Here is a 26,653-nt window from a genome sequence, read left to right as displayed (position 1 = left end):
GCAGGGGGAGTTGGGGCCCAGGGTGACTAAGCCCACAGTGGTGCTTCTGGGTCTCAGCGGGCCTTGCTCCCCAGCCCACCTGCAGCTGGCTCCCAGGCAGGCCTGACCAAAGTGGGCGCAGGGAGCTGTGGGTAGGAGGTGACGAGAAGGAACTCACCCAACACAGCAGTCTCCTCCGTGCCCCCACCCCTGGATGGAGAGCTTACTGCAAAGACCGGTGTAGAAAGGGCTGTCCTGGCCAGCCTGAGGAACAAGGTCCCCTGTACAGTGGCCAGCAGCCGGGGCCTGAGGGGGTTGTCCTGCAGCCCCTGGGTGTCCATCTATGGTCAGAGCAGCAGGTAGGCCTGGCTGTGCCTGCCTGGATGGAGCTGTGAGGAGGGCCCACCAGGAGGACCAAAGGTATGGGGGGGGGGGAAGAGTCAGTGAGAACCCTTCTCTGGAAAGTAGGGTGGTGTGGGTGTGATCCGACCCCGACAGGAGCCCCTTGACTCCCCCAGCCATATGCAGGTGAGGACGCCAGCCCAACCTTGAGACAATAGTTTATTGTAGACTCAGCCTCCACTGGGGCCCAGGGTTCCAGGGGTCGGCTGACCACGCAAGGGCCTGTCAGATTCCCACAGTGCCCATCGCCACCTCCCGGAGCCTGCCCACTGTCACCGTGCCAAGGGCCAAACTGGAACCAGATACGCTAGGGAGGGGCCAGACAGCGTGGTCTCCCTGTAGGCACAATGGGGCAGTGGACATGGGTGACAGTCACCCACCAAGTGGTTCTACTCTACCTGTTATTGCATTTATACGCTTGTTAGACTCAAAGGATGCAGGCAAGAAGGGCCATCTCCCAGAGGTGTCTTTAGGGGCTAGGCAGCCACGGCTGCAGAGCAGGTCCTTGATCCCCACCCCCTCCCTGCCCAACTCCCAGCTACCCCCAGGACAACGGCCACAGGATGGGGCACGGGGGTGGGGACACACTCAGGGAAGGAAGTGAGGTAGCCTTAGCCTCAGGAGCTCCCCTGGGGCACGCACTAGGACGGGAACTGTGGGAGCCCCTGCGGAGGCTGGCCTTTGGGCTGTCTGTCTACCCAGCTAGGGCCCAGGCGACAGGCAGAGGTGGCACGGAAGCCTCGGAAGCCTCAGTCAACGGCACTGCAATGACCCACCCAGACAGACACCCTCCCCCATCCCCCCAGCTGCAAGCAAAGAGAAGAGGGGAAAGTGAAACAGCCACGCCCTTTAATGTCCTCACACCCTGGGCACAGGCCAAGCTCCTCCTGGACCCCGGTCAGCCTAGGGCTCCCTCCTGCCCTAGGGGCTTGTCAGGAAGCTACTGCCTAGAAGCCACAGGACCCCTGGAGCCCCTCGAGGCACAACAGTGAGTGTGTCCATGGTCAGGTGGGCCACACTCTGGGTCCACTCCGTCCACTGCCCCAGGTGCCCTGGCCCTGAGTCCTCTGCCCAATGTCAAAGCAAACCCCGTGCTGGCCAGTAACACTGGGCTCCTCCTCCCAGGAGGTTGGGAGGGGGAAGCACTGGGGGCCAGCTAAGAGGCCTTGGCTTCCACTGCCCTGGGACCTGTCCGTCTCTCCTCTGTGTGTCTGTGCGGGCACTTGTATATATATTGGATATAGGAAATATATACATATATATTTCCTATGTATGTATAGATAGATAGCTATGTGAATTCGCATGCACAAGGTCTCTAAGGTCTGTACAGGGAGTGGCTGGACCCCCACCTGGGTACCAGCCATCATTTTTTCCGGGCGAGGAAGACCACACCAAGAATCAGGGCTGCGGTTGCTACAGCCACCCCCCCAGCCAGCAGCAGGGGAGTCAAGTTCTCAAAGGGGCAGGGACCTCGGCCCCCTGGGCCCCCACTGGGGGCCTGGTCCTCCTCAGCCCCATCTCCAGGGCCCTTGGGCTCAGGAGTGGCGTTGGGACTGCTGGGGGCCGCAGGGGCTGGCTTCAGGTTGCTATGGTTGTTGAGAAGGACAGGGTCTGCCTTGGCGGAGGTCTTCTTGGCGGGGGGTGGTGTGGGGGCCACCGGTGGCTCCTGCTTCTCCACTTGGGTTTCCTTCTTCCCAGGCTTGGCCGAGGGGGCCTTCCCGTCTGCAGCTGGGGTGCCTCTGACCTCAGCACCAGCCTGGGGCGCCTTGGTGTCAGGCTTGGGGCTGCTGGCCGACTTCCCTCTGGACTCCATGATGACGGTGCTGGAGAGCTGCGTGGGGCGTGTGTGGGCAGGCTGGGGGCTGGACCTCAGCGTCTCAGGACAGCTCACCCCTGGGCATTACGTGGGCCTGGAGAGAGACACAGTGAGGCCCTCCTGTCCGGCCTCCACCATCTTGTCCCCATAGAGATACCACCCAGGCCTCTGGACACCCCAAAGTCCCCGCTCAGAATTCTCCTCTTCCAGGGCGTGGCCTCCACCACACAGGCAGGGCCCATGGGCCCTAGATGGGCTGGCGGGGAAGGGGGATGAGACCAGCCAGAGGCTAGTTACCTTGTGTATAAAATGGCCTTGCCTTCACAGGTGCTGTGTTTATGACACCAGCCCAGGAGAGGGAGGCCCTGGTGGGAGAGCCCACCCAGTCCAGAAAAGGATGTGTGGTCAGGGGAGACAGACAGACAGCAGCCGGGGGGGGGGGGGTTTGCTGGTCAGACCCGAGTGTGTACCCTGAGTTCTCAGAGGGGACTGGGCCCAAGTGGAGGGGGCGCAGGGTGGGGTGGGAACCCAGGACTGGGCTCTCTGGCACCAGCACAGTGGGAGTGGGCCCAAGGCCACCAGGACCTGGATGTGACAATCCTGAGGTGCCTCCCCGTGAGGATGGAGAGGTCGGAGGGCAGTGACAGGCTCTGCTTCCTGGCTGGCCATCTGCCCTGGCGCCCACCCCCAGCACCCTCACCTGCTGCCAGCTCAAGGGCAGGGTGTCCTTCCTGAGCCAGAGGCTGCTCCTGCCCCTTGGGGTAGAAGGGGGCCCTGGAGTTAGCCTGGGGTGGGCACACACCCTGTCAATCAGCCTCAGCATCTGGGCTAGGCAGAGGATGGAGGTCTGGGTGGTAGAGAAGGCCTGGCCTCATCCTTAATGTCCAGGGCGGGGCAAAGGAGGGCGGACTGGGCACCTAGCCACCCTGGGCCTGAGTCGTCCCTCCCTGCAGACCTAGACACCACCTGTCTGCCTCTCCCCTGGGAGGATGAGACACCCCACCCCCCAACCCCAGGGAGAGGGGGCCGTGGCAGCCAGGTTTCTCACCCAGGCCCAGGCCGCTAACCACACAGAAGGTCGCCTGAAGGTCACAGCATGAAGGGGAGGTTATCCCAGTGAGAAGCCCAGCTGCTGCTCCACTTCCCAGGGAGCCCCAGCAACCCCTCACTCCCTGCCGTTCTGGAGGGGCACCCAGTTGCTAGTGCAGATTTGCAAGGACCTGGGGGTAGGCTTCCCCCACCTACCCTCGGTTTCCTTTAGCTCACACCGACGTCAGCCGGCAGCCTCCTCCCCCCCCCTCCCCGGGGCTGCTGTGCCCAGGAGAGGGATGACCTTCAAGGCAGGGAGAACTGCCGCTTCGTCCCGCGGACCCCAGCGCCCAGATCCCACCCCGGCCCCGGCCCCGGCCCCAGGCCGCGGAGCCCCTGCCGCCTTACGCTGCTGCTCCGGCGCTCCCACCTCGGCGCTGCGCGCTCTCCGCGGAGCCACGGTGACCACGGGCGGGCGGACGGCGGCACTGGATGCGAGGACCGGGAGTTTCCCACAATGCAGTTCTCCGGCGCAGGAAGTGGGGGCGGGGCCACAGCAGCGCAGAGGCTCCGCCCCCACTCCCCACCCCACCCCACCCCCACCCCACACCGCGGCGCCCGAGACCTCTGGGCATTCTGGGCCGCGAACCCAGCACCCAGCTAAACTCTTAATCCCAAGGATGGTTTAGGGTCAGGCAGCAAGGGTCTCAGGCTCCCTTCCCGCACCCCCAAATTACCCCTCCAGGACCCCACTAGGCCAAAGTACGTCAGTGGTTAGGCACGGGGACCCGGGTCGCGCAGGGGGGGAGCCAGTTATGAGAAGAAGGGGCGGCCCTCCCCCTCCAACCCCTAACAGAGTCTCAGAGAGGAGGCATCTACTTAGAATATTTATTTTTCTTTTCACATGACAAGACACAAAAAGTCACTTCTTAAAACTCCTCAAAAGAAAAAAATATATATAAATCTGTAAGCAGCAGCAGCAGCAGCTTCCAAGGTACAGATATGATAGGAACAACCGTGAACTGGGGGGGGAGGGGGGGCAGGCCTTAGCCCCAGGTAGTGTCGCTGGGAAGGGGCCTCCTCACTGGGGGCCTGGTCGGGGGTGGGGGACACAGCACCAGCACATCAGGACCAATCACCAACACAATCAAGTAGCAGGGGGGCAGGACAGCAGGAACCTGCCTCGGTTCACAACATGGATGGGTCTGGATGGAGGTCGGGAGTGTGGAACTGTCGAGGACTGTTATGCAGAGAGGTCCAGAGGGCAGGACGGACCCTGAGGGGGGGGCAGCTCCTGGACCTCAACTCTTGCAAGCAGAGTAGGTGCCCCCGGCTCCACGCTGGTCTTGATGCTTGCCCTTCCCCCTGGCCAATGTCAGACCTGGGGAGTGGGTCTCAGAAGAGGGGCCAGACGGAAGAAACACATTTCTCGACGGGGTCAGCGGGAAGCCTACGGTGCACACGCACACCCACGCACGCCTGGCCGTGTGGGAAGGGCAGCAGCCCCCGCACAGCCCCATTCCGGAATGGCCAGACCAGCTGCAGGCTGGTGGGCACGACCATCTCCCCATGGCATTCACATGTGCACACAGACTTCACTCTTGGCCCCCAACCTGGGGAGGGTGGGGGGGGAGGGCAGAGGGGCCCACCAGGAGGGATGCTGGGTCCCACAGTTGGGGAGGGGGATTCCCTGGGAGTTGGAATTCAGTGTGACCACCTCCATTGGGATTCCTGGCTCAATATGGGGGGCAGGAGACCCCGATTCTCCTGCAAGGCTGGCTGAGGTGAGAAGAACAGCAGCGGGGAGGCTGGACTGATGGACGTAGGGCTGAACAGAGCCACTTGTGCTCAGCAAGTTAATAAATAGGTTTCTGCAGGTCCCCTTTGTGGACTAGGGGCCATGCCTTGGGGACGGGCTGGTAGCCTGGAGAGGGACCATCTTGCCCAACCCACACCTGGGAGCCCCCAGCTTAGAGACCAGCTCTGTCCCTGGGGGTGTTCAGGCCAGGCTGGAGCCGGGGCAGGGTTAGCTCCAGGAATGTAAAGATTTCTGCGATTTCTACATAAATAACACATTGATCCCAGAGGCCGTGCAGGCAGGACCCCTCGGGGTCCGTTTGTGTGGATCCTGCACCCCTTCCTCTACCTCCCCCATCCACACGGGGAGGAATGAGAGACTCTCCCTTGCTTGGTCTTGGGCGGGCCCCCCAGCCCCAGCCCCAGCCCCACTCCGGTCCTGCTGGGTGTGGGCGTGAGGGTGCCCCAGCTTAGGGCTGGGGTTGCTGCAGCAGCCCCAGCAGGGTCTCTGCGATGCCCAGGAAGTAAACCACCTGAGCAATGCCAAACAGTGGGGCGATGACCAGGGCCCGGCAGTAGGCACCCTTCAGGAAGGCCGAGGGACCCTCGTTCTGCAGTATCTTCCTGCGGAGAAGGGGCGGGTCAGGGCTGATGCCAGCCTCCTCTGCCCTCCCGCCCCGAGGGGCCTCACCCACCTGGCGCAGTCCCGGAGCCCCGAGTAGGCGTCCTCGCCGACCCCGCGCTGGAGCGACTGGAGTCGTGTCTTCACCACTGCAGGGAGGCGGGGGGGCCAGCGTGGAGGGTCCGCTGGCCCCCTCTCCACCCCCCAAGCCCCCGCACCCGGCCGGAGGCCCCAGGCCCTCACACTGACCGTCACAGGGGTTGACAGCCACAGCAGCCGTACTCCCAGCCACGCAGCCGGCCAGGAAGGACACGTAGAAGGGGGACTTCTCCCCGGATGCCGGCTGGCCCAGCTGGTTCAGGTTGGCAAAGAGGGGGAAGTAGACGATGGAGAAGGGCACATCCCTGCGGGAGAGGTGGCAGTGACCAGGAGCTGTACGGCAGAGGGCCTCCCTCCTCCGTCCCTCCTCAAAACCCTCCCAACCTGAGCAGTGTGGCCCCCAGTCCCTTGTAGAGGCCGGCGATGCCACGGCTCCGGAGCAGGTCCCGGGTGAGCTGGGTGGCCGTGGGCCGGGGGCTGGCGGGCGCCTCCACGGGGGGCTGGGCGCCTCCCTGGGCTGAGAGCTGGGCCTGGGCAGCCAGTATCTTTTTCTGGGCGGCTGGAGAGAAAGGGGCCAAGCCTGCTGGCTCCTCCTCCAGGTGCAAGGCGAAGGGCAGGGGACGGGGCCCCAGCTGCCCGAGGCTCCCACCCCGGCTCCCCGTCCCTCTCCCGCAGCCTCACCAATCCGGCCTGCGTCCTGAAGTTGGATCTTCAGCATCTCCATGGGGGTGGTCACGATCACCTGGCAGGTGCCGGCCCCGCAGCCGGCCAGCATCTCCTTAAACAGGGTCAGCTTCTGCCTGCAGTGGAGGGCGTGGGGTCCAGGGTAAGCAGTCAGAGGCCCTGCAGCCCAGGGAGCTACCCTCCACACCCCAGTGTGAAGAGAGGTGAGCGCAGTGGAGGCAGACACAGCCCCGTGGGGACACGGCACCCCCCACCCCCATCCGGACTCAGGTCCTCCAGCAAGGGCACCAAGCCCAGCAGACAGATGGCCCCACAGCAGCCACTGGGGAGGGCAGTGGAGCGGGAGGGGGGGGGTCTCAAGTGCCCCAGAGGGTGACCCTGTGTCCCCAAATCCTAGGGTATAAGGGGTGGCAGGCCACGGCCCAGGACCAAGGAACACCGGGGGCCGGAGCACAGGACTCAGCACCTGCCTCACTCCCCCTGTGCAGGCGGTGGGGCAGGGGGGACAGAAGAGGAAGAGGAACTGAAACCAGAAGAGGAGGAGGCCCTGCAAGGCCAAGGTGAGGGAGGGGCTGCAGGAGGCCTCGCCTCCGTCCTTGGTCTGGAGGGACAGACCCCTCCCCCTCCAGCTTGCAGGGCCAAGCCCCTCACCCGTCCTTTGAGAGGTGATGTCGGAAGAAGTCGTTGGCTGCCAGTTTGATGGCCTTCTCGGGGGTGACAAGGGTCAGGTTCACGGCAGCTCCTGTGGGGCATGTCGCAGGAGGGGCGCGGGCAGCTCAGGGCTGGGAGGCTCCCAGCCAGCGCTCCCTTCCCAGCTGGCAAGGCCCTACCCCAGACAATCCTTGGCCGCCTCCTCCTGCCCTCTCACCCACATTGGTGCCAGGCGGGGGTGGGGACCAGGCAGGGATAGGGGCAAATCCCAGCTTGGGGATTGTCTAAGCTGCCTGCAGTCACGCTCCACCCCCTCCTGGTGTCCCTGCACAGCCAAGGTCCTTCCTGTGTCCCAGAAAGCAGGGGAGGACGAGGCCACTGCCTTGGTGGTAGAGACACAGTGTCCTGCTACGCTGGGCGCTGGCTGTCACTGGGTGGGGCTGGGCGGGGTACCCAGGGGCTGACAACTGCGCTTCCCAGCGGTCCCACCCCGGTCCCACCCGTCACCCAACTTCCCCCAACTCCAGCACCCAGGGCCCACCTGGTGGTCAGCAGCCCAGGTGCAGCTGGCCCCCAGGGGACATGTCCACCCTTACACACTCCCGGCCCAGGCCTGCTGCTGACCTGCCCTACCTTCCCGCCTGCCCCCCAGGCCCGCCCCTGTCCAGAGCCTCACCCCGGTACATGCCGAAGTAGCCCTCTGAGCGGATGGTCTTGATGAGGCAGTCAGACCTGCAGCCGAGGGACGGGTGAGCTGGGAGCAACGCCATGCCCCACACCTGCCCTGGCTTCAGTTCCCCCTTTCGTTAGGGGGGGGGGGGGCCGCAGGGGTGGAGCTCAGGAGTCTGTGCCCCACGCCCACGCCCGTCCACTGCACCCCCCACCCCGCTCCACCCCCGGGATGCTCACATGCTGCTGTATATGCGCTGGCCATTCTGCTGGTTCTGGAGCCTGGTCTTGGCCAGGTCAATAGGGAACACGCAGGTGACCCCGATCAGCCCAGCGATGCCGCCATTGATGAGCTTGGCTGGCAGACTGCGTGGGCAGAGAGAGAGAGAGAGAGAGAGAAAGAGAGAGAGTGTCAGGACCTACCGGCCTCCTTGGCCATAGGACAGGGGGCAAGGGTAGGGTGGGGCCGAGACGAAGGCACGTGGCACTTGGCTCCTGACCTGATCTGCTTATCAGCCATTTAACTGGAGCACACCCAGGCAGGAGGAGAGCTGGAAGCCCCGCTGGAGGTGGAGGAGGAGGCGGTGGAGGAGGAGGCGGAGGCGGAGGCGTGGGTGGGATGGAGTGGGGAGGGGCCGTCCGCCACTTGCTGGGAACTTCAAAAATCCACCTTCTGCCCTAGAAGGGAGACGGACTGGAAACCAGCTGGGATGGGGTGGATCCCTCAGGCTCCCCCAAATCTCCCCTCCCCAAGTCTTCTGAGGGGCACCGAGCTCCTCCTCGCTGCCCAGGCTGGGGCATCAGCGTGTCCTGGGGTGCAGCGTGGTGGGGGGAGGTGCCGGCCACAGAGATTCCCCTCAAGGCCCCCCCACCGGCAGCGTCCTCCCAGCCCCTCCTCACGTTCATGCTCACGTGCACACGGAGTGCCGTCTTTAAAGGGCCAGGCACCTGGGGGTGGAGTGGGGGTGGGCAAGGTGGCAGCAGCGGGCCCTGGCTGGAAGGGGACAATCTGCCAGCTGGGTTAGTCACCTCAACCCAGGACTGGGCTGCAGCAAAACCCCCCATCCTTGAGTAGAGGGAGGGGCTTGAGTCTCCTCCATGCTGGACCACCGGACATTCCCTTCCCTAGAAACACTGTTCTCACCCACACTCAGCCCTGCCTCCACCCTCTTCCCTCCACCCCTCCCAGGAATTTCAATCCCAGCGAGATACCAACAGCACCCATGCACAGGACCTCGGGAAGCTCCAGGGGTGTGGGGGGGAGAAGGGGAAGGGCAGCCGGGAGGTGGACCGCTGACCTTCTGAGGCTCCCTGGGACTAGTGCCCACCATCCACTCTAGGATGCGGGGAGAAGAGGTCCCTCTCACTAGGGGCAGAGGCTCAGGATCCGGAGCTAGAGCCAGCCCCCATGGGCCTCCCATGGGGGGGGGGGCACAGCCAAAAATAAATAAATAATACTGAGCTGTGGGGGCTGCCCAGAGTCCACCTGTCACCAGCTTACACTCCCAGCGCTGCCACCCAGGGTCACCCGGCTGGCTCACACCCACGGTCCCTGAGGACAGGTGACCTTCCCCTCAGCTTTCCGGGGTCAGGGCGTCCCCATTCACCCAGCGCGACCTTCCCCCACCCCGTCTCCCTCGCCGCCACGGTCCCTGCCGCCTCAGCTCTGCCCGTGTCTGCCTGGGCTGCGCTGTGCAGCCTGCTCACCGGAGGTGCAGAACTCTCTCCTGAGACTACCGCCTCCTCTGAGACGACAGCCTCTGGGCTCACAGAGGTCTAGTGGCGGAGGGAGGTACCAACCACCGGGATTGGCCTCTGGGCTGGGAGGGGCGGGCGGAGGGGGGGGACTTTCTCTTTCACTTTGGAGTGGCGGGGTTCCCTGCAGCTGCGGGAGAAAGGATGAGAAGGGGTGTGACAGCGTCTGGGAGGCAAGGCCAGACCTCAGTGCCCCCTCCGCCCACTTAGCAGTGGGTCTGACCCAGGCTGACGGGGCCAAGGCCAGGCCACCCCCACCCATACGGATGCAGCCCCTGGCCACCGCATCCTCAGCTGCCCTGTGGGCTCCCGTCTGCAGCCTGACTAGGTTTCCCAGAGGGTGGGGCTTTCAGTACTTAGGTCCCCCAACAGGTTTCTGCTAGGGAATGGATGTGGTGGCGTGGAGCTGGGCCTGGGCCCATTCGTGTCTGTGGAACCTGTGTGCCCACTGGGGGCAGATGCATTTCAGGGAGGCCTGGCGCTGGGGCACAGGAAGACACTCCTGTCCACTGAAAAGGGCCAGGGAAGGAGTGGTTGGGTCCCAGAGGCCACTGTGTGGCTGCCACCCACAGGCCTGCTTGCTCACTTAGCGGGTCCAGAGGTTATGAGAACTGGCACGCCCCAAGCCCTCTGCCCTGCCAAGGCAGCCAGCACTGCCAGCACACACACCCAGGACCTCGGTACCTGGGACCTGCTTCCCTGTGCCCCAGCCTGCAAACAGCTCTCGGAACCTCAACCTGACCTCTCCCTCCCTACTCGCAGTACCCCTCCTCCAGTGGTAGACTGCTGCCCCAGACCCTCGGAGTGGGGGGTGACAGGAACTGCACCCAGCTCCCAGGTCTAGCCCTGTGCCCTCTGTGGACTGAGTGAACCCTGTCTCCTGAGCATCCCCAGACCTCATCTCCTATCTGGGGTTCGGGACACCTAGATGATGAGGGTCACAGAAGTCAGACAGACCATGGAAGGTGGGAGAGGCAGGCCAAGAGACCCCCAAGCCTGAGCAGACAGGCTGGAGTCCCACGTCACAAGCTGCAGGGTGGAGCAGGGAAGACAGACAAGAACAGCGGGAGGGAGGGAGGGAGGGGCTGTCTGGAGAGCAGCGGAGAGGAATTCTCTGAATCCTGAGCCCCCCCCCCTTTCTTTCTGTCCTCACTCCGTGGTCCCCTCCCCCGCCTCTGCTTTTGTGGAGGGGGCCCTGCCCTACAGCCTGCATTGCCATAGAAACCAGGCAGCCCCAGCCAGGTCCAGGGCCGGTGACCTTTTGACTGTCCACTCCTATGTTTCCGCAGCCAGGGAAACTGCGGGGCAGGCCATCTGCGTACCATCCTGTTTCCAAACCCCCATAGGTAAAATCTCCCACAGATGAAGCGCTGAACTCCCCCACCCCCAAGAGCGATGGGGCTGAGTCTGAGTCTCGGGCTGACCACTCGTTTCCCCATTCCAACCCCCCCAGGTCCCTCCCTTCCGAGGAGGCGCTTTCTGACCCCACCCCTGGCCCCACCCGCGGGAAGAGGAAGCGCAGGTGGGGAGGGGGCTGCGGGCTCCGCTCAGCCCTCCGTCTTATTGGACAGGTCCAAACCGGGCCCCAGACAGCCATGCTGTCCCCCGCCAGGCGATGGCGACTGCAGCCACACACACGTGTCCACACACACGTCCGGGGGATTCCCACGTGGGCGTCCCCTCCCCCCCCCCCCACGGCCTGGACTCTGCGACCAGGACTCCGGACCCAAGCAACCACCCCGCGCGGACATGTGTGCGCACAGGGAGCGCGCCCGCTACCGCCCGGGGCCGAGCGCGGCCCTACACATCGGGGCGGCAGCAGATCCGAGCATCCGCCGGCCAGTGCCCCACCAGAGCCGCCTTGTCCGGGCAGTTGTCACCTCCCTCCCCTGGCCAGCTTCAGCGCCCCTCACCCCCGCAGCCGGGCCGCACTCGGGTGGGTTCAGGGCAAGAGACCAGCCGGCGGGCACTCACCGCGCTCTGCCGCTGCCGCCGTGCCGCGCGCACCGCTGCAAAAGTGCGTCCTCTCGGCGGCGCCGCGCGCGCGCTCCGCCCCCGGCCCTCCGCACTACGCGGGCTCCGGCTCCCCCTCCCGGCCAGCGTGGCCACTGCTCCCGTCTGGGCCACAGCCCCGTGCCAGCCCGCGCCCTGTCCGACCCCTTGGTCTGTGCACCTGGCACCCTTGCCTGGGCGGAGAACCCAGGAATTAGCGCTGTCGGGCCAGCGGGTGGCCAGGAACGGTGGGACAAGGGTGTCCTCCATGAGGAGTGATCATTGGGCCACACAGTGCTCGGAGGGGGCTGTTTGTACCAGCTAACAAAACAGATGCAACAATACGGCACACCGGTGACTGTACCCAAGGTGCTGCAGATGTCATTTTGTAGCCGGGGTTCCTCTCCCGCCCGGCGAGATCAGGGCTAACAGGAGGTGCTGGACACATACCAGGAGAGCAGGAGACAGGGCACAGGAGGTCGGTACACAGGGGCTGTTCCCCTCAGGAGTCAGGCCTTTGATCTCCACCCAACAGACAAACAGCTCTGTGACAGCATCCAGAACAGTGCATGTTTGTTACACAGGGGAGGTCACTGTCCCCATACACAGGGAAGACTTAAAAGTGTGGGCCTCTGAGCACCAGCCAGAGCAGCACACATGGGGCCAGCCCAGAATCAGCAGGGTCTAGGCCTGGGCAGGCTCTGGGGACTGGGATGCGGAAGGCCCAGGCTGGGCAAGGTCCCTGGCAGCCAGGCTTGTGCGACGGAGGCCGTCCTGATACTTGTGGCGGCCAAGCTCCAAGACAGCCCGCACCTCTTCGGCCACATCCCGCCGGTCACTCTGCTCCAGGGCCTGTACTAGGAGTCCCACAGCCCCCGGCTGCCCAGCCTGGCGCTCAGCCCAGGAGAAGAGCATGTGACGGATCTGCCCATCCAGGTCGTCCCTGGGGAGAAGGGGCTCTGTGACTGAGGGGCCCAGCCCAGGACCACCCACCACACCCGGGGTCCAGGGCACCCTCCCAGGGAGGGTTTCCTGCTCCTTGGGCCGGGTGTGTGCTTGTCTGCCCTACCCCCACCAGCCCTGGAGGGAACGTCTGCCAGCCTCCAGTGGGGCCCTCCAGGCAGCTGGGTGCCTGGAGCTGGCCAGAGGCTCAAAAGAACCCACCGGAATTTATGCCGGATCCGCTGCAGCTCCTGGTAGGACAGGCCCAGGTGCAGGGCCACAGCTGGCCAGTCAGAGCCCAGGCGCCCAGCCAGGTTCAGCAGGTTGCTCTGGGTCAGGAAACCGGTCTCAGCATCACCGAGGTTCAGAGGTGCCAGGGAGAGGCTGGCCCCCCGCCCCAGGCCGGGCCTGTCAGACCTCCGTAGTCTCTGTGGGGAGGAGAGGGCCCAATGAGCACCGGCCTCTGTCCCCTGGTCCTGCTCCGGCCCCTTCACCCCCCACCACCTCCACCCTGAGCCACACCGGCAGCTTGATGGGCTGTCCCCTGGTCCTGCTCCTGCCCCTTCACCCCCCACCGCCTCTACCCTGAGCCACACCGGCAGCTTGATGGGCTGTCCCCTGGTCTTGCTCCTGCCCCTTCACCCCCCACCGCCTCCACCCTGAGCCACACCGGCAGCTTGATGGGCAGGGTGGCCATCCACAGGGCGTCCGTGCCCTTTCTCTGCCGGGCAGCCGCTGCCTCCTCAGGCACCCCCTCGGGCACAGCTCCCCGATAGAAGGACACCTGGGGCAGGACGAGAGAGGGCTCAGTGCCCGGCCTCGGCCCGTGCAGCCTGGGAGCCCTGCCTCCTCAGCTCACCTGGCCCCTCACGGCCTGAGCCTGCCGGTCCAGGGTGGTGGTCACGTACACCTCCTTCACGTTCTTCAGGTGTGAGTAGAACACAAAGCATACTCTGCCCTGCACGCAGTCTGGGCGGTCTGGGGGTGGAGAGGGCTCAGCAAGGAGTGGGGGGCAGACCCCAGGGTCCCCCCTCCAGGGGCAAGGGCATACCGGCATCCACATCAATGCCTCTCTCGAAGGCAGCAAAGAATTTCTCGCCTTCGAACATCTCCACCGTGTCTGAAGGCTCGGGGCCACGGTACCTCTCCAGCAGCCTGCGCAGAGCGGCGTCCACCTGGGGGGGAGGGATGCGGCACCCAGCAGCTCAGAGCCCAGCACCCAGCACCTCCGCCCCTGACCTGGGCCGCCCAGCCCTCCTCCGGCCCCCACCTTGCTGCGGGGCGGCGTCCACCTGGGGGGGAGGGGTGCGGCACCCAGCAGCTCAGAGCCCAGCACCCAGCACCTCCGCCCCTGACCTGGGCCGCCTGGCCCTCCTCCGGCCCCCACCTTGCTGCGGGGCGGTGTCCACCTGGGGGGGAGGGCTGCGGCACCCAGCAGCTCAGAGCCCAGCACCCAGCACCTCCGCCCCTGACCTGGGCCGCCCGGCCCTCCTCCGGCCCCCACCTTGCTGCGGGGCAGGCACTGCAGCAGGACCTGCTCGGGGTCTCGGCGCCTCTGCAGCGCGATGAGGTTCACCCGGTGCAGCCGCAGCCGCTCCCAGGCCTTCCGTGCCAGGCCCTCCACGCAGGTCTTGGTGGTGTACCAGAGCCAGTACCTGGGAGGGCCGTGGGGGGGGATGACGGGGGGCCGTGCACATGGGGGAGGGCCGGGGCGGGGCTGAGGACACTGCAGGGGACACTGACCAGGAGAAGTGCGTGACCTGGAAGCGAGCGTACAGGTGGGTGAGCTCCAGGGCCACCTGAGCCGTGATGTCGTCCCAGGCGGCTGCAGGAGGGGCCCGGTAGAGCAGGTGCAAGCGGGATCGGTCCAGACTCAGGCCTGGGGACCGGAAGGGGCCACAGCCTCAGGCCTCCCCACAGGGGCTTCCCTTCCGAGCACCCGCCCTCCTCCGCCGACTGCCCGGCCAGCCCCGGCCAGCCGTAAGTCCAGGGATGCTAGGTGGCCGCCTCTCACCTGTGATGCCGGGGGGCAGAGGCAGCTGCACAGTGACTGGCCGGAGGAAGGTGGACGGGCCACTCTGGGAGAGGCACAGCAGGGGACTCACGGCCGCCTCGGGCTCCGCCAGCAGGGCCCGCAGCTCCCGGCTCGCCATGCGGACCACCTGGGGCGGGCAAGCCACCTGGATGCTCACCTGTGCGCCGAGGCACCGCCCGGCGCCCTCGCCCTCCGTGTCTGCCCTGCCCGTACCTGCATGCGAACCTGACGAGGCTCCTCTGTGGCTCCAGGGGGGAATGTGACCTTGACACCGGGGTGCCCCGAGGACCAGAGCAATGTCCCCTCGGGGGGCACCAGGCAGGCATTGGACGCAGGGCGTGAAACCACAAGGAACCACGAGAAGTGGGGTACCTGGCAGTGAGCCCAGAGCCGCTGGGCATAGGGGAATGGGGCCAGAGGGAACAGGGTCAGACCAGGCTCAGACGGGAGACGGGGTCAGGGCAGCGCCCCTCCCCGGTGTGGGCCGAAAGGGCCCATACCTTCGGCGCTTCCTCTTCCAGGTGGGTCTCCAGGTCGCTCCAGCTGTCCTCACTCAGGGTCCTCACCACCACCTCGCGGCAACGCCGGGCCCGTGGGGGCACAAAGAGCAGCCACAGACCCACCTCCTGCCTGGCGAGGGTGGTGTGAGCACTGGGGCGGTGCCTGAGCCCCCCTTCCCCCTGCCGCCCCCCACCCCCCTGGGCCGTGCCTGCTGGAAGGCCACCCCATGGGGCTGCAGCTCCAGGACTCCACTGAGCAGGGAGTCATGGGGACCCAGGGGGACGAGGCGCGGCTCCGGCAGCCACAGGCGGTAGTGGATGGTGACAGATGTCGCAGTGGCCCCCGCGGGGAACTGCAGGCGGACACCGCAGGCCAGGGTCACAGAGCAGCCTTGGGGGGTCACAGGGAAGCTGAGTGAGGACAGGATGGGGCATCAGGTCAGACACGGAGCGGCCTGCATGTCTGAGCCTGGCACCCCCGGAGGACTCTATTTTTTTTTGGGGGGGGACTCTAAAAGAACCCTGAGCGTGGGTAAGGGGTCCGGCGTGGACAGGGTGGCAGGGTGAAAAGCTGCTCCTCCAACCCCACCCCTCTCTCTCCTACCCCACACCTGTCCACATCTGAAGTCAGGAATAGTCTGGGCATTTCCAGGGCCACGAGCGTCCCTGTGGAAGGACAGACAGGTCGTGAGGACGGAGAAAGTTTGTGTCCTGTCTGTGGTCCATCCCTCCCCAGCAATAAGCCTACCGGTGGGGCTGCAGGAGTCTGGCGGGGCCTCGCCCAGAGGGTTCCCCTGCAGGCGCACAAAGGGGGCGTCGAGCAGCTCAGGGGCCACGTCCCGGAGCTGGTTGTCCCTCAGGTCCAGCCGGGCGAGTAGCGGGAGGCGGGCCAGGCCGGCGGGCACCGAGGCCAGGAGGTTGCTGTGCAGGACCAGGAGCCGCAAGGAACGCAGCCCCACTGGGGCGGGCAACAGCTTAGGGCCACCCCTGCCCTAAAGCGCCCGGCCAGGATGCTCATGCGAGGGCCTCCCAAGAAGCCGTTTTGGTCACACCTCCCTGGCTGCACTCAGGGGGCCCGGCCAGCCTGAGCAGGGAGCCTCCGAGGCCACGGAGAATGGGGACAAACAAGGACCGCCCGGACGAGCCAAGGCTCAAAGGCAGGCCAGACCTGTGCGTGCAGGGGCCCGGCAGGCGATAAGAAGGGCCCGCGTGAGTGGAGGCCGGGCAGTGGCTGACAGGCACTCCTCAGCAGGCTCTCTGGGCCACGGAGGGCACGGCTGGTACTCACCGAGGGCAGCCGGGAGGCTCCGTAGCCGGTTGGAGGCCAGATTGAGCTCCTCGAGGCTGCTCAGGCCCCCGATCTCGGGGGGCAGAGCGTCCAGGAGGTTCTCAGAGAGATCGAGGCGCTGCAGGGTGGACAGGGCTCCCAGCGCCGTGGGCAGCGTGTGTAGGCGGTTGTGGGTCACGGAAAGGAAGGTGAGGGCAGGGAGGGCCCCCAGAGCCTCCGGGAGCTCTGCGAGGCGGTTGTGCGAGAGCAGGAGGGCACTCAGGCCGCTCATCTGCGGGATGCAGGCCGGCAGCGTCTCCAGGCGGTTGAAGCTCAGATCCAGGTGCACCAAGCGGGCCAGGCCACTCAGGCTGGCGGGCAGCGTGGTCAGGGAGCCCCGGAGGCAGGCCCCCAGCGCATCCCAGTGTTGCCCACCTAGGAAGGTGGAAGGCAGATGTGGCCCTCAGTCCCAGGTCCCAGCTTGGCCCTGCCTGCCAAGGAAGGAGCTGCCTGCAGGGAGGCACAGACCTCTACTCTTGCCCCAAACCTGGACAAGGACAGGCAGGTTGAGACACTGGAGAGACACCAGCAGATGGAGGGAGGCAGGGACTGAGTATGAGGGCTCATCTCAGCTGATAGCCATCACCCGTGACCCGCCCCAGGGACAACAGACACACTGGAGTCTGCTGGGTGAGCCCACCAGACTGGGGCAGGCAGCTCCAGGGTCCAGGAGCTGGGGCTCGGCCAGTGTCACCTTGTGGGAAGAGGGCTGGGTACAGCTGCATGGAGAATTGTGATGAGAATGGGGCTGGGGTTTGCCTCTGAGGACCAAGCAGCAGCAGCAGCAGCTAGACAAGCGTGGGACAGGGCTGGGATGAAGTGGGGCTCACCTTTGAGGACCAGGGAGCGGAGGCGTGGCAGGCTCCCTGGCACCTGAGCCAGGGTGGCCTCCAGCAGCCGAGGGTCTTCGTGGCCACTCAGCTGCAGGAACTCCACCTCTAGCAGCTGAGGGGTCTGCTGGGCACACAGGTGCAGCAGCTGGTGGCAGCCCCCAGAGTACAGGTCCAAGCGCAGCCGGTTCCCGGCCAGGACGAGGGGCGCCCTGGAGCCCGCATCCACAGGATCTGCGGCACCTCCTCCCACAGCAGCCATCTGGGGCTCCAGCTCCTCCTCCTCCGACGCAGCCATGGCCCACCAGCAGGCCCCGGGGGCCAGACATGTCCCAGCTTGCCAGACAGGCCTGCCCAGGCAGGGCCCAGAGAGGCTGCAGAGTCAGGGTGAGGAGAGAACAGGAGTGAGGCTGGACACCCCCCCCCTTCCGGTCAGGGGAACAAGCACTCTGGCTAGAGGGAGCTCCTGGGTGGGACCAGCTGGCTCACAGATCCCAGACCCTAGGCTGGACAGATCACAGAGGAAACAGGGTTGGATAGAGAGTAGGACCCCCTCGGCTGGGCACACAGCAGGTAGGGCGAGCCCTGGGTGCAGAGGCGCCTGGAGACCTGTTTGCCGGGAGGAGGAAGGTGGGAGGTGTCGCATCCTAATTCTGGAAATTTGGACAAGGGACTCGAGAGCTCTCAGGTCATCCTGGCTGTGCCCCCGCCCCTCCCAGGATCAGAGTCCTGAGTCCAGCCAGCCCCACCTCCAACATTCACACTCAGCAGTTTTGACAGGAGGGCCCGGGCTCTCCTCTACCGCGTGGGGGCGGTGTCCCAGGCAACGGGCAAAGTCCGAGAAGTGTGATGTCTCGAGGATGTGTGAGAAGTGAACAGGAGAGAGGGGACCTGGGGTCTGAGCCCCGGGCATCCCACTTTCTGACCCCTGGAGGAGGGCTCTTCCCGCCGCGTCCAGTTCATACCTCGGTCGTCCGCGGAGAGCGGTGCGCGCGGTGCATTCGGGGCTCACGCGGCCTTGGGGCCGGTCCCAGCCCGGGGAACGCACACTCCCCACCACCCCGACGTCCCCACTGCGCGTACCTGCGCTCCCTCCCGGCCCGGCGCGGGCCCGTGGCCGGCTTCCCGAGCGTTGCGCGCCGGCGCTCCCGCCCGCGCGTTTCCGGGCGGGTAGGGACTCCCGGCACCGCCCCTTCTAGGTCCCGCCCCTAGGGGCCGCGGGCTTAGGCCTTAGGGTCCCTCCTCACGGCGCCTGGCCGGACACGCGGACGCCTACACCATCGGCTTTGCCGCCCGCCCAGCTGCCCCCAGCTGCCTTAGTCCGCGTCGGGCTGTGCCCAGGTCCAGCCTCTCCCGCAGGGAAGCCCGCGCTGCGCGCCACGAAACCCGCCCTTTTCGGAGGTCTTGGCGCGGGGCTCGCTCTGCTCCGTGGCTTGGCTGTGCGTTCCCCGGCCCGTGTTCTAATGAACTGGTGCAATCTCGGGCGGTGGATGGGGGCTTCGGGAACTGACCGCCATCTGCTGCCTAACACCCACCCCTTGCCAGAAGACAGAGCTCTGAGAGTGAGTGTGTCTGTCTGTCTTTCCCCAGCCGGCCCAATGTTGCGCTCTCCCGCCCTGCAGGAACCGGACCTTACTTCCAGGGTGATCATTCAGGGTCAGGTGCCCCAGCAGCAGCGTTCCCCAGGTGCTGCTTCTGACTGCATCTCACAAGGGAGGAAAAGGAGGCTCTGAGAGCTCCGTTAGTCCAAGGCCACTTAGCTGGTGAGCACCCAAGCCAAGATCCTCAAATCGGAAAGCCTCCCCACCTGTACACATTCAACCCACTCCTTTCACCCAGGAGTAGATGCTCTGTAAAGGGACAGAGGAGCACATCCAGGTCTGCCTATCCTGCTTCAACTCACATTGTGTGCACCCCGCTTTCCTCCACCTCCCCAGCTACCACCAGCCCTCCCAACAGGATGGGCAGTTCCTGCCAGAGCTCCATTCCTCCTAGCTCCTGACCCCCACCCCATTCAGCTTCCCCACGGGTGCCAGAAAAAAATCTTTTGAAAAACCAATCATAGGGCCCTGCTAGGTGACTGAGTGGATCAAGTCATCCCGGTCCACCAAGGTCGTGAGTTCGATGCTGGTCAGGGCACGTATGAGAAGCAGTCAGTGAGTGCATGACTAAAATGGAGAGTTGGTTAGAGCATCATCCCTAAGCACAGAGGTTGTCGGTTCAATCCCTGGCCAAGACAAATACAGAAACAGATTGATGTTCCTGTCTTTCTTGCTTTCTCACTTAAAAATAATAACAATAATAAAACAGAAAAACTAAAGTAGAACAAGTTGATGCTTCTCTCTCTCTCCCTTCTTCTCTCAAATCAATAGAAAAAAATTAAAAATAAAAACCAATCACAGGCCTGACCAGTCAGTGGTGCAGTGGATAGAGCGTCGGACTGGGATGCGGAAGGACCTAGGTTCGAGACCCCGAGGTCGCCAGCTTGAGCGCGGGGCTCATCTGGTTTGAGCAAAAGCTCACCAGCTTGAATCCAAGGTCGCTGGCTCGAGCAAGGGGTTACTCGGTCTGCTGAAGTCCCATGGTCAAGGCATATATGAGAAAGCGATCAATGAACAACTAAGGTGTTGCAATGAAAAACTGATGATTGATGCTTCTCATCTCTCTCTCTTCCTGTCTGTCTGTCCCTATCTATCCCTCTCTCTGTCCTAAAACAAAAAGAAAAAAAAAAACCAATCACAGGAATATTCAGCCTTAAAAAGGATAAATTCTGACACATGCTACAATGTGAATGAACCTTGAGGATGTTATGCTGCATGAAATAAGATAGGGTCAGAGGGACAATGCCGTGATTCCAGTGATATGAGGTCCTGAGTCCGATTCATAGAGACGGGAAGTTAAAGGAGAACCCACGGCATAGCAGCTCAGGACTCCAGGCCTAGAGGCCAGAGAAGACTAAGGAGCATTCAGAAGCCAAGTCACGGAACCGCCTGCATGTAAAGACAAGTCCAAAGTTGCCTGACCAGTGGCCGCGCAGTGGATAGAGTGTCCACTTGAGGTCCCAGGTTCAAACCCGCAAAGTAGCGCAGGTTCTTTGAAACCTGAGCGCAGGTTCGAGGGCTTGGGCGCGGGGTCACTGGCTTGAGCATGGGATCATCAACATGACCCCAAGGTCGCTGCCTTGAGCAAGGGGTCACTGGTTCAGCTTGAGGCCACGTCCCCCCCCACATATGAGAAGCAATCAATGAACTAAAGTGACTCAACAAGTTGATGCTTCTCATCTCTCTCCCTTCCTGTCTCTCTCTCTCCCTCTCAAAAAAAGAAAAAGTCCAAAGTTAAAAAACTGTCAGCAGGCCCTGGCCGGTTGGCTCGGTGGTAGGGTGTCGGCCTGGCGGGCGGAAGTCCGGGGTTCGATTCCCGGCCAGGGCACACAGAAGAGGCGCCCATCTGCTTCTCCACCCCTCCCCCTCTCCTTCCTCTCTGTCTCTCTCCTCCCCTCCCGCAGCCAAGGCTCCATTGGAGCAGAGATGGCCCGGGCGCTGGGGATGGCTCCTTGGCCTCTTCCCTGGGCGCTGGAGTGGCTCTGGTCACGGCAGAACGACGCCCCGGAGGGGCAGAGCATCGCCCCCTGGTGGGCAGAGCATCGCCCTTGGTGGGCGTGCCGGGTGGATCCCGGTTGGGCACATGCGGGAGTCTGTCTATCTCTCCCCGTTTCCAGCTTCAGAAAAAAAGAAAAAAACAAAAACAAAAAACTGTCAGCAGAGTTGAGAAGGCCAAGCAGAAATCAGTCCAGCAGGAGCTGAAGCAAAGACCAAGAGCAGAGATTTATGCCCTCAATGGAGTCATAACCAAATTGGAGCAGCAGCAGTTTGATGACTTCTGTAAACAGATGCAGCCTCCTGGAAAATGCTATGGGACCCTGAAAACTTTGTGATCTCGTTACCAGTTTTTTTTTTTTTTTTTTTTTTTTTTTTTTTTTTTTTTTTTTTTTTTTTTTTTTAAATTATTTATTTTTATTTATTCATTTTTAGAGAGGACAGAGAGAGGGAGAGAGAGAGAGACAGAGAGAGAGAGAAGGGGGGAGGAGCTGGAAGCATCAACTCCCATATGTGCCTTGACCAGGCAAGCCCAGGGTTTCGAACCGGCGACCTCAGCATTTCCAGGTCGACGTTTTATCCACTGCGCCACCACAGGTCAGGCTCGTTACCAGTTTTAAGGTGAGATGGCCCATTTGGAGCCTAACCGAACCAGACAAGCACTTGTGTTATGCATAAAACTGGATAAATCTGAACTTCCTGTACACAACTTCAGCTTCACTGGTTTCTCCAATTTGAATTGGCCCAAAGCTTGCTGAAGAGACTTCAATATTCTTTTTTCTAAAGATCTTTTCCTGCCTGATCAGGTGGTGGCGCAGTGGATAGAGTGTCAGACTGAGTGGGACATGGAGGACCCAGGTTTGAAACCCTGAGATCACTGGCTTGAGCGCGGGCTCATCTGGTTTGTGCAAGGCTCACCAGCTTGAGTCCAAGGTACTTGAGCAAGGGGTCATTCCGTCTGCTGTAGCCCCCCTCCCCCGTCAAGGCACATATGAGAAAGCAATCAATGAACAACTAAGGTACCACAACAAAGAATTGATGCTTCTCATCTCTCTCCCTTCCTGACTGTCCCTCTCTCTGTCTCTCTCTGTCCCTGTCACACACACACACACACACACACACACACACACACCCCAAAAAACCTTTCCCTATTACTTGAGAAAAATTAGTGTTTCCTGTGAAACTGTAAATCTCCAAAAATACCAGGCCCTGGCTGGTTAGCTCAGTTGGTTAAGAGCATCGTCCTAAAACAAGGTTGTGGGTTTGATTCCTAGTCAAGGCACACACAGGAAGCAACCAAAAAATGCACGACTAAGTGAAACAAATGCTTCCTTTCCCCCTTCTTTCTTCTTCCCTTCCTCTCTCTTTCTCTCTAAAAACCAATTAAAATTAAGCCCTGGCGGGATAGTTCCGGAGTGTCATCCTGGAGTGCAGAGGTTGAAAGTTCAATTCCCTGGTCAGGGCACATACAGGAGCAGCTCAATGTTTCTGCCACTCTTTCCCTCCCTTTCTATCTCTCCCCCCCCCAAAAAAAATCTTTTTTTAATAAAAATCCCACAAAATACCAATAAGCTGTGGAAAAAATAACAGTGGTGATGGTTTTACAACAGTGTTAATGCACTAAATGCCACTGAATTGTATGATTAAAATGGTAAATTTCTTAGATATTACTTTCCACATAAGAAAATCCATATAGCTCCCCACTGGCCCCGGGCTGTGTAACCTTGAATGAGCAAACCGTTCTGTGCCTGACCTCATCTAAGACGGTGCCATGACAGCGAGGGTGCCTAGGGCGACTGTGCAGTTTGTGTGTGGCGACCCACCAGTGCTTGATGCACCTGAACACGCCGAGGGCTCGCTTTGGGCTGGCTGCTGCCTCTGGACCCATCTCTGTCCCGGCTTTGCATCTGACCCTTCTGCCTGGTATTCCCCCGGGGTTCTTATTTATCTATTTATTTTTAAACTTTTCTTTCTTGTTTAAATTTCATTTATTGACTTTAGTGAGACAGACAAAAACATTCACCTTGGTCCTGTATGTGCCCTGACCAAGAGTCGAACCAGCAACCTCTGTGCTGCAGGACGATGCTAACCAACTGAGCTATCCAGGCAGGGTTCCCCCCGGGGTTTCAGCAAGGCCGGTTCCTTCTCATCTCTTAGCTCAGTGTCACCGCCTCATCCCTTCAGGGTCTATCTCGGCCAGGAACATCCTCGTTTATTCACTTTGCGTGTGGTCGCACTGGGACCTAAGTTGCGCGGAAGCAGGGACCCCCGTCAGGACGCAGGTCTGCAGCAGGGTCCCTAACAGGGGGCGGTGAATGAGGAACACGTGCTGACCACCGCGCGCACGCCCAAGTCAGTTTAGGGCCGACACAGGGCACGGTAGAGGAGGCCCAGCGGCTCGGTTCCGCCGGTGTGCGTGCGACGACCGGCTCGCCCACTGGGTCCAACTGGGTCCGGCTGGGCAAAGGCGCCACCCACTCCACCGCACAGAAGGTTTCGGTCCCGGCGGCCCGGAACCATCCGAGCCGGAAGCACAGCGACCGAAGCTGCGCAGCCTCCGTGGCGCCCACGTGCGGGCTCCGCAGGAAGCAGCACAACCGCGCTTCCGGCAGTCGTGCACTATGGGACTTGTAGTTCGCCGGCTGCACGGGCCGCTTCCGCAAAGGGGTGCATCCGGGGCGTGGCGGCCGCGCCGCATGTTGGGAGTTTGTAGCCCAACCCCCGCGCGGGAGAAACAGTCCACTAGGGCTCGCGCGCCCGGCTTCACTCTGCCGCCCCGGGGGTTTCGGGGGACACTCGCCCCACACTATACAAAAAGGTAGCCGCGGAGCTGCCATTCGCCTTGACTGGGGCGGCTGCGTCACTAGACGGGACGATGCCTTCTCCTGCGTCCTCATTGGCCGAGCGCCTCATGACGTCACTATGCGGCGCCTTCGCGAAGCACGGCGCGTAGGTCCCGGAGGCTTCTGGGTAGCGGGTTACCCCCGCCCCTCGCGCCGGCGCCTTTCCTTTCCCTGTCTGACGCCGCCGAGGTCGCACGCGCCAGGCCTCCTCGCCGCCGCTGCCGAGTGAGTGGAGCGACCCGGCTAGGCCGCGGGCCGGGCGGGGGCTTTCGGGAGCGGGCAGGGCGTGGAGCAGCGCAACGGGGTTGGCCTCGGCGGGGACCCCGGGCCGGTCCACGCGCGGCCGCGCACAGGCCAGGGTGCTGGGGGCGGGAGGCCTTCGTATCACGAATGCTGCGGCTCTCTCCTCTCCTAGGATGCGCTACGTCGCCTCCTACCTGCTGGCCGCCCTCGGGGGCAATGCCTCCCCCAGCGCCAAGGACATCAAGAAGATCCTGGACAGCGTGGGCATCGAGGCGGACGACGACCGGCTCAACAAGGTAGAGCTGCCCCGCCGGGCTCCGTCCCACCCGACCCTCTCCGCGTAGGGGCCCCTCTCCTCCTCGAGCCTAGTTTTCTTTGGGAAAGTGTGGTTTTGAGGGGAAGCTTGTGCGTTTGGGGGATCCCGGTACAGCCCCAGGAAAGACCCGCATGGTTTGGTAGAAATACAACGCAAGTCTCGTGTAATTTAAAGTTGTCTAGTAACTAACCTGTATTATAAAATAATGTAAAGGGGGAAAGTCTTGCTTTAAAGCCACGCTCCTTCACCTAACTCATTCAAACTGTCATGTTGACACGTAGCGGACACAAGGTATTCTGTGTCCTTTTTTCAGCGGTAAGTTTTGGAACTGGAGGTGTGTACGTGTCTCTGGGTTCTGGAAGCCCACGTGCGGGGTGGGGGCAGCAACTAGTGTGTGGGATTGTGGAGCCCGGATGTGTCCTGGTGTGTCCCCCGGCGGCCAGCCCTGCCCTGGCTCCAGAAGGTGTAGTTCAGGTCGAGTCCTGCTAACTGCTGATTGTGGTTTTCACTCTAGGTCATCAGTGAGCTGAACGGAAAAAACATCGAAGATGTTATCGCCCAGGGTGAGGTTTTGCAGGGGAGGGGGCTTTCGTTTTCACGGTCCATCCTAATCCCTGCTGGTCAGCCTGTGGCCTGTGAGGTTTCGCTTGTGGACCAGAGCACCTTAGAAGATTTACCCAGAGGAGTGAGCGCAGCCTCACTGGGCTCATGCCATGGGCACTTCTAGACACTCGGAAGGTCGGGCATTTGGGGGTGGGGGGTGCCTGGGCTCTCCCTGGGCCTGGCTGCCCTGCCTGCAGTGTCTGGGGAGCTGGGTCTTTGTAAACAAATCTCACCATGTGCTCTCTCTGAAAGGGGGTTGGTGTCAAGAGGTGACCACAGGCCTCTGTCCCCTTTTGCTCAGTGCGTTATTTTCTGGTAACACGGGTTGGAGTCGATGAGATTTGTTTGGAAGCTGGACTGTTGGGGCAGCCGTTCCTGTCTCTGGGCATGTGACAGGCCAGGGACAAAGCCTCATCTGAGCTCACTGCTGGGAACAAGTGTCGGTGCAGGAGCAGCAGATTAGGTCCCTGCTTGGCTATAAATATATTTGCCCAACTTGACGCCAGCTTCTTGTGGCCCAGTTCCTGGAAGTCGGGTTCCCAGCTAGGAAGCCTGGGGGGAGGGGCGTGGCAGAGTCTGTCTGGAGAACAGGAGAGCCTCCTACGTTGACACTTGGTGACAGGCCCCAGTACGTTCATTGGGTAGACTGCTTCCCTCCTCTGCAGTAGCCTTGAGGCTGAGCAGCGTTTCTGGTCTCACCTCCCTCTCTGGTCTTGGTAGGTATTGGCAAGCTGGCCAGCGTTCCTGCTGGCGGGGCTGTGGCCGTCTCCGCTGCCCCGGGGTCTGCAGCTCCTGCTGCTGGCTCTGCCCCAGCTGCAGGTAAGTGGAGGCTCAGGCAGCTGCCACTGTGGGTGCATGGGAGTCTCTGGGAGCGTGGTGTCCACGAAGGCCTCGCTCACCATGGTCTTTCTCTCCACAGCAGAGGAGAAGAAAGATGAGAAGAAGGAGGAGTCAGAGGAGTCAGATGATGACATGGGATTTGGCTTGTTCGATTAGAGTCCCGTTCCCCTGCAAATAAAACCCTTTTTATGTATCTCTTAAAGGGGCTCTGAACGTCTGTCAGAGCCTGGTCTCTGCACTCGGACCTCCGTGCAGGGCAGCTGTGGGGCTCCCATGGAGGAGGAGCTTTTGCCTGAAGAGCTAGTGTTGGGGTCTGGTGCAAGGTGTACACCTGGGGTGGGGGACACTTTCCTGTGGGTCTTGGGTGTTGACAAGGCCCAGGAAGAGACACAAGTCCCCTTCTTGGGCATGATCCTGGCTCCTGAGGGTTTCTCAGGGGGGAGTGGCCTTCAGGGGACACCCAGGAAAACCAGAAGCAGCGGTGGGTGGTCTCACTGCTCTGAGTTGGGCAGACACCAGTGTTCCTCCCAAGACATCATTCTTTTTTTCGTTTTCTTTTTTAAAGTTTATTCATTTTAGAGAGAGAAGGGGGGAGGAGCAGGAGACATCAACTTTCATATGTGCCTTGACCAGGCAAGCCCAGGGTTTTGAGCCGGCGACCTCAGCATTTCCAGGTCGACGCTTTATCCACTGCGCCACCACAGGTCAGGCTAAGACAGCCTTCTTGTTAAACAGAGAGCTGGGTCTGTGATCCCTGGGTTTTCCTGCAGGGTTGGAGGTCCAGTTTTTGTTCAAGCCAGTTTTTTACCTTAACCCCTGAGGACCTTGGGCAGTCATTTGGCTCCTACAAACCTCAGTTTCTGGGCCATCACCTTTGCTGGACAGATGTGGGTATATAAGTCCTTTTAGGGTGGGCCTACCCATGGTCCCTCCCACCAGGTTCTGACCTGGAATGTGGCTCAGAGGGCAGAGGCCCCTCCATTGCCCACCCAGCTGTCTGTAGTCTCCTGGGCCTTCAGCCTTTGCCCACCAAGACCAGGTCACTCAGTAGACACTGCTTCCCCCTTCAGACGCTCTGGGTCA

General features: G+C 62.3%; 4 protein-coding genes and 1 non-coding gene across 8 annotated transcripts; 2 read left to right on the top strand and 3 right to left on the bottom strand.

The window, feature by feature from the left end:
• Window positions 1–521: 521 nt before the first annotated feature.
• CEND1 (cell cycle exit and neuronal differentiation 1) lies at window positions 522–3,754 on the bottom strand. Of its 2 annotated transcripts, none has more exons than XM_066252432.1 (2): window positions 3,635–3,754; window positions 522–2,291 (listed from the first exon to the last, which is right to left on the bottom strand). In XM_066252432.1, the coding sequence occupies exon 2, from the start codon at window positions 2,192–2,194 to the stop codon at window positions 1,745–1,747; it is 450 nt and encodes a 149-aa protein (XP_066108529.1). In that variant the 5' UTR covers window positions 2,195–2,291; window positions 3,635–3,754; the 3' UTR covers window positions 522–1,744. The 2 variants fall into 2 exon arrangements, with proteins under 2 accessions (XP_066108529.1, XP_066108531.1); XM_066252434.1 differs by having other exon boundaries at window positions 3,657–3,742.
• Window positions 3,755–4,100: 346 nt separating this feature from the next.
• Window positions 4,101–11,565, bottom strand: SLC25A22 (solute carrier family 25 member 22). Of its 2 annotated transcripts, XM_066252430.1 has the most exons (11): window positions 11,478–11,565; window positions 9,456–9,633; window positions 8,249–8,426; window positions 7,989–8,114; window positions 7,756–7,811; window positions 7,080–7,170; window positions 6,426–6,544; window positions 6,129–6,303; window positions 5,895–6,049; window positions 5,719–5,794; window positions 4,101–5,647 (listed from the first exon to the last, which is right to left on the bottom strand). In XM_066252430.1, exons 3-11 carry the CDS (start codon window positions 8,266–8,268, stop codon window positions 5,494–5,496), a joined length of 972 nt encoding a protein of 323 aa, XP_066108527.1. In that variant the 5' UTR covers window positions 8,269–8,426; window positions 9,456–9,633; window positions 11,478–11,565; the 3' UTR covers window positions 4,101–5,493. The 2 variants fall into 2 exon arrangements, with proteins under 2 accessions (XP_066108527.1, XP_066108528.1); XM_066252431.1 differs by lacking the exons at window positions 9,456–9,633; window positions 11,478–11,565 and adding an exon at window positions 9,047–9,392.
• Window positions 11,566–12,051: 486 nt separating this feature from the next.
• PIDD1 (p53-induced death domain protein 1) lies at window positions 12,052–18,427 on the bottom strand. The gene is made up of 16 exons (XM_066252429.1): window positions 18,213–18,427; window positions 17,130–17,503; window positions 16,261–16,674; window positions 15,721–15,930; window positions 15,584–15,638; window positions 15,186–15,383; window positions 14,973–15,102; window positions 14,686–14,865; window positions 14,452–14,599; window positions 14,181–14,316; window positions 13,942–14,092; window positions 13,489–13,612; window positions 13,297–13,415; window positions 13,108–13,221; window positions 12,660–12,865; window positions 12,052–12,438 (listed from the first exon to the last, which is right to left on the bottom strand). The coding sequence occupies exons 2-16, from the start codon at window positions 17,425–17,427 to the stop codon at window positions 12,180–12,182; spliced, it is 2,742 nt and encodes a 913-aa protein (XP_066108526.1). The 5' UTR covers window positions 17,428–17,503; window positions 18,213–18,427; the 3' UTR covers window positions 12,052–12,179.
• A 5,205-nt stretch (window positions 18,428–23,632) lies between these two features.
• On the top strand, window positions 23,633–25,763 carry RPLP2 (ribosomal protein lateral stalk subunit P2). Of its 2 annotated transcripts, none has more exons than XM_066254089.1 (5): window positions 23,633–23,793; window positions 23,984–24,107; window positions 24,642–24,690; window positions 25,451–25,549; window positions 25,653–25,763. In XM_066254089.1, exons 1-5 carry the CDS (start codon window positions 23,648–23,650, stop codon window positions 25,724–25,726), a joined length of 492 nt encoding a protein of 163 aa, XP_066110186.1. In that variant the 5' UTR covers window positions 23,633–23,647; the 3' UTR covers window positions 25,727–25,763. The 2 variants fall into 2 exon arrangements, with proteins under 2 accessions (XP_066110186.1, XP_066110185.1); XM_066254088.1 differs by having other exon boundaries at window positions 25,650–25,763.
• LOC136321235 (small nucleolar RNA SNORA52) lies at window positions 24,726–24,860 on the top strand. Its single transcript, XR_010728512.1, has one exon. It is a non-coding gene; the product is annotated as a small nucleolar RNA SNORA52 (small nucleolar RNA).
• Window positions 25,764–26,653: the final 890 nt, after the last annotated feature.

The sequence above is a fragment of the Saccopteryx bilineata genome, chromosome 1, assembly GCF_036850765.1.
Source record: "Saccopteryx bilineata isolate mSacBil1 chromosome 1, mSacBil1_pri_phased_curated, whole genome shotgun sequence".
Taxonomy (NCBI): Eukaryota; Metazoa; Chordata; class Mammalia; order Chiroptera; family Emballonuridae; genus Saccopteryx; species Saccopteryx bilineata.
The sequence above is the reverse complement of the archived record's forward strand: the minus strand, read 5'-3'. Positions and strand labels throughout refer to the sequence as shown.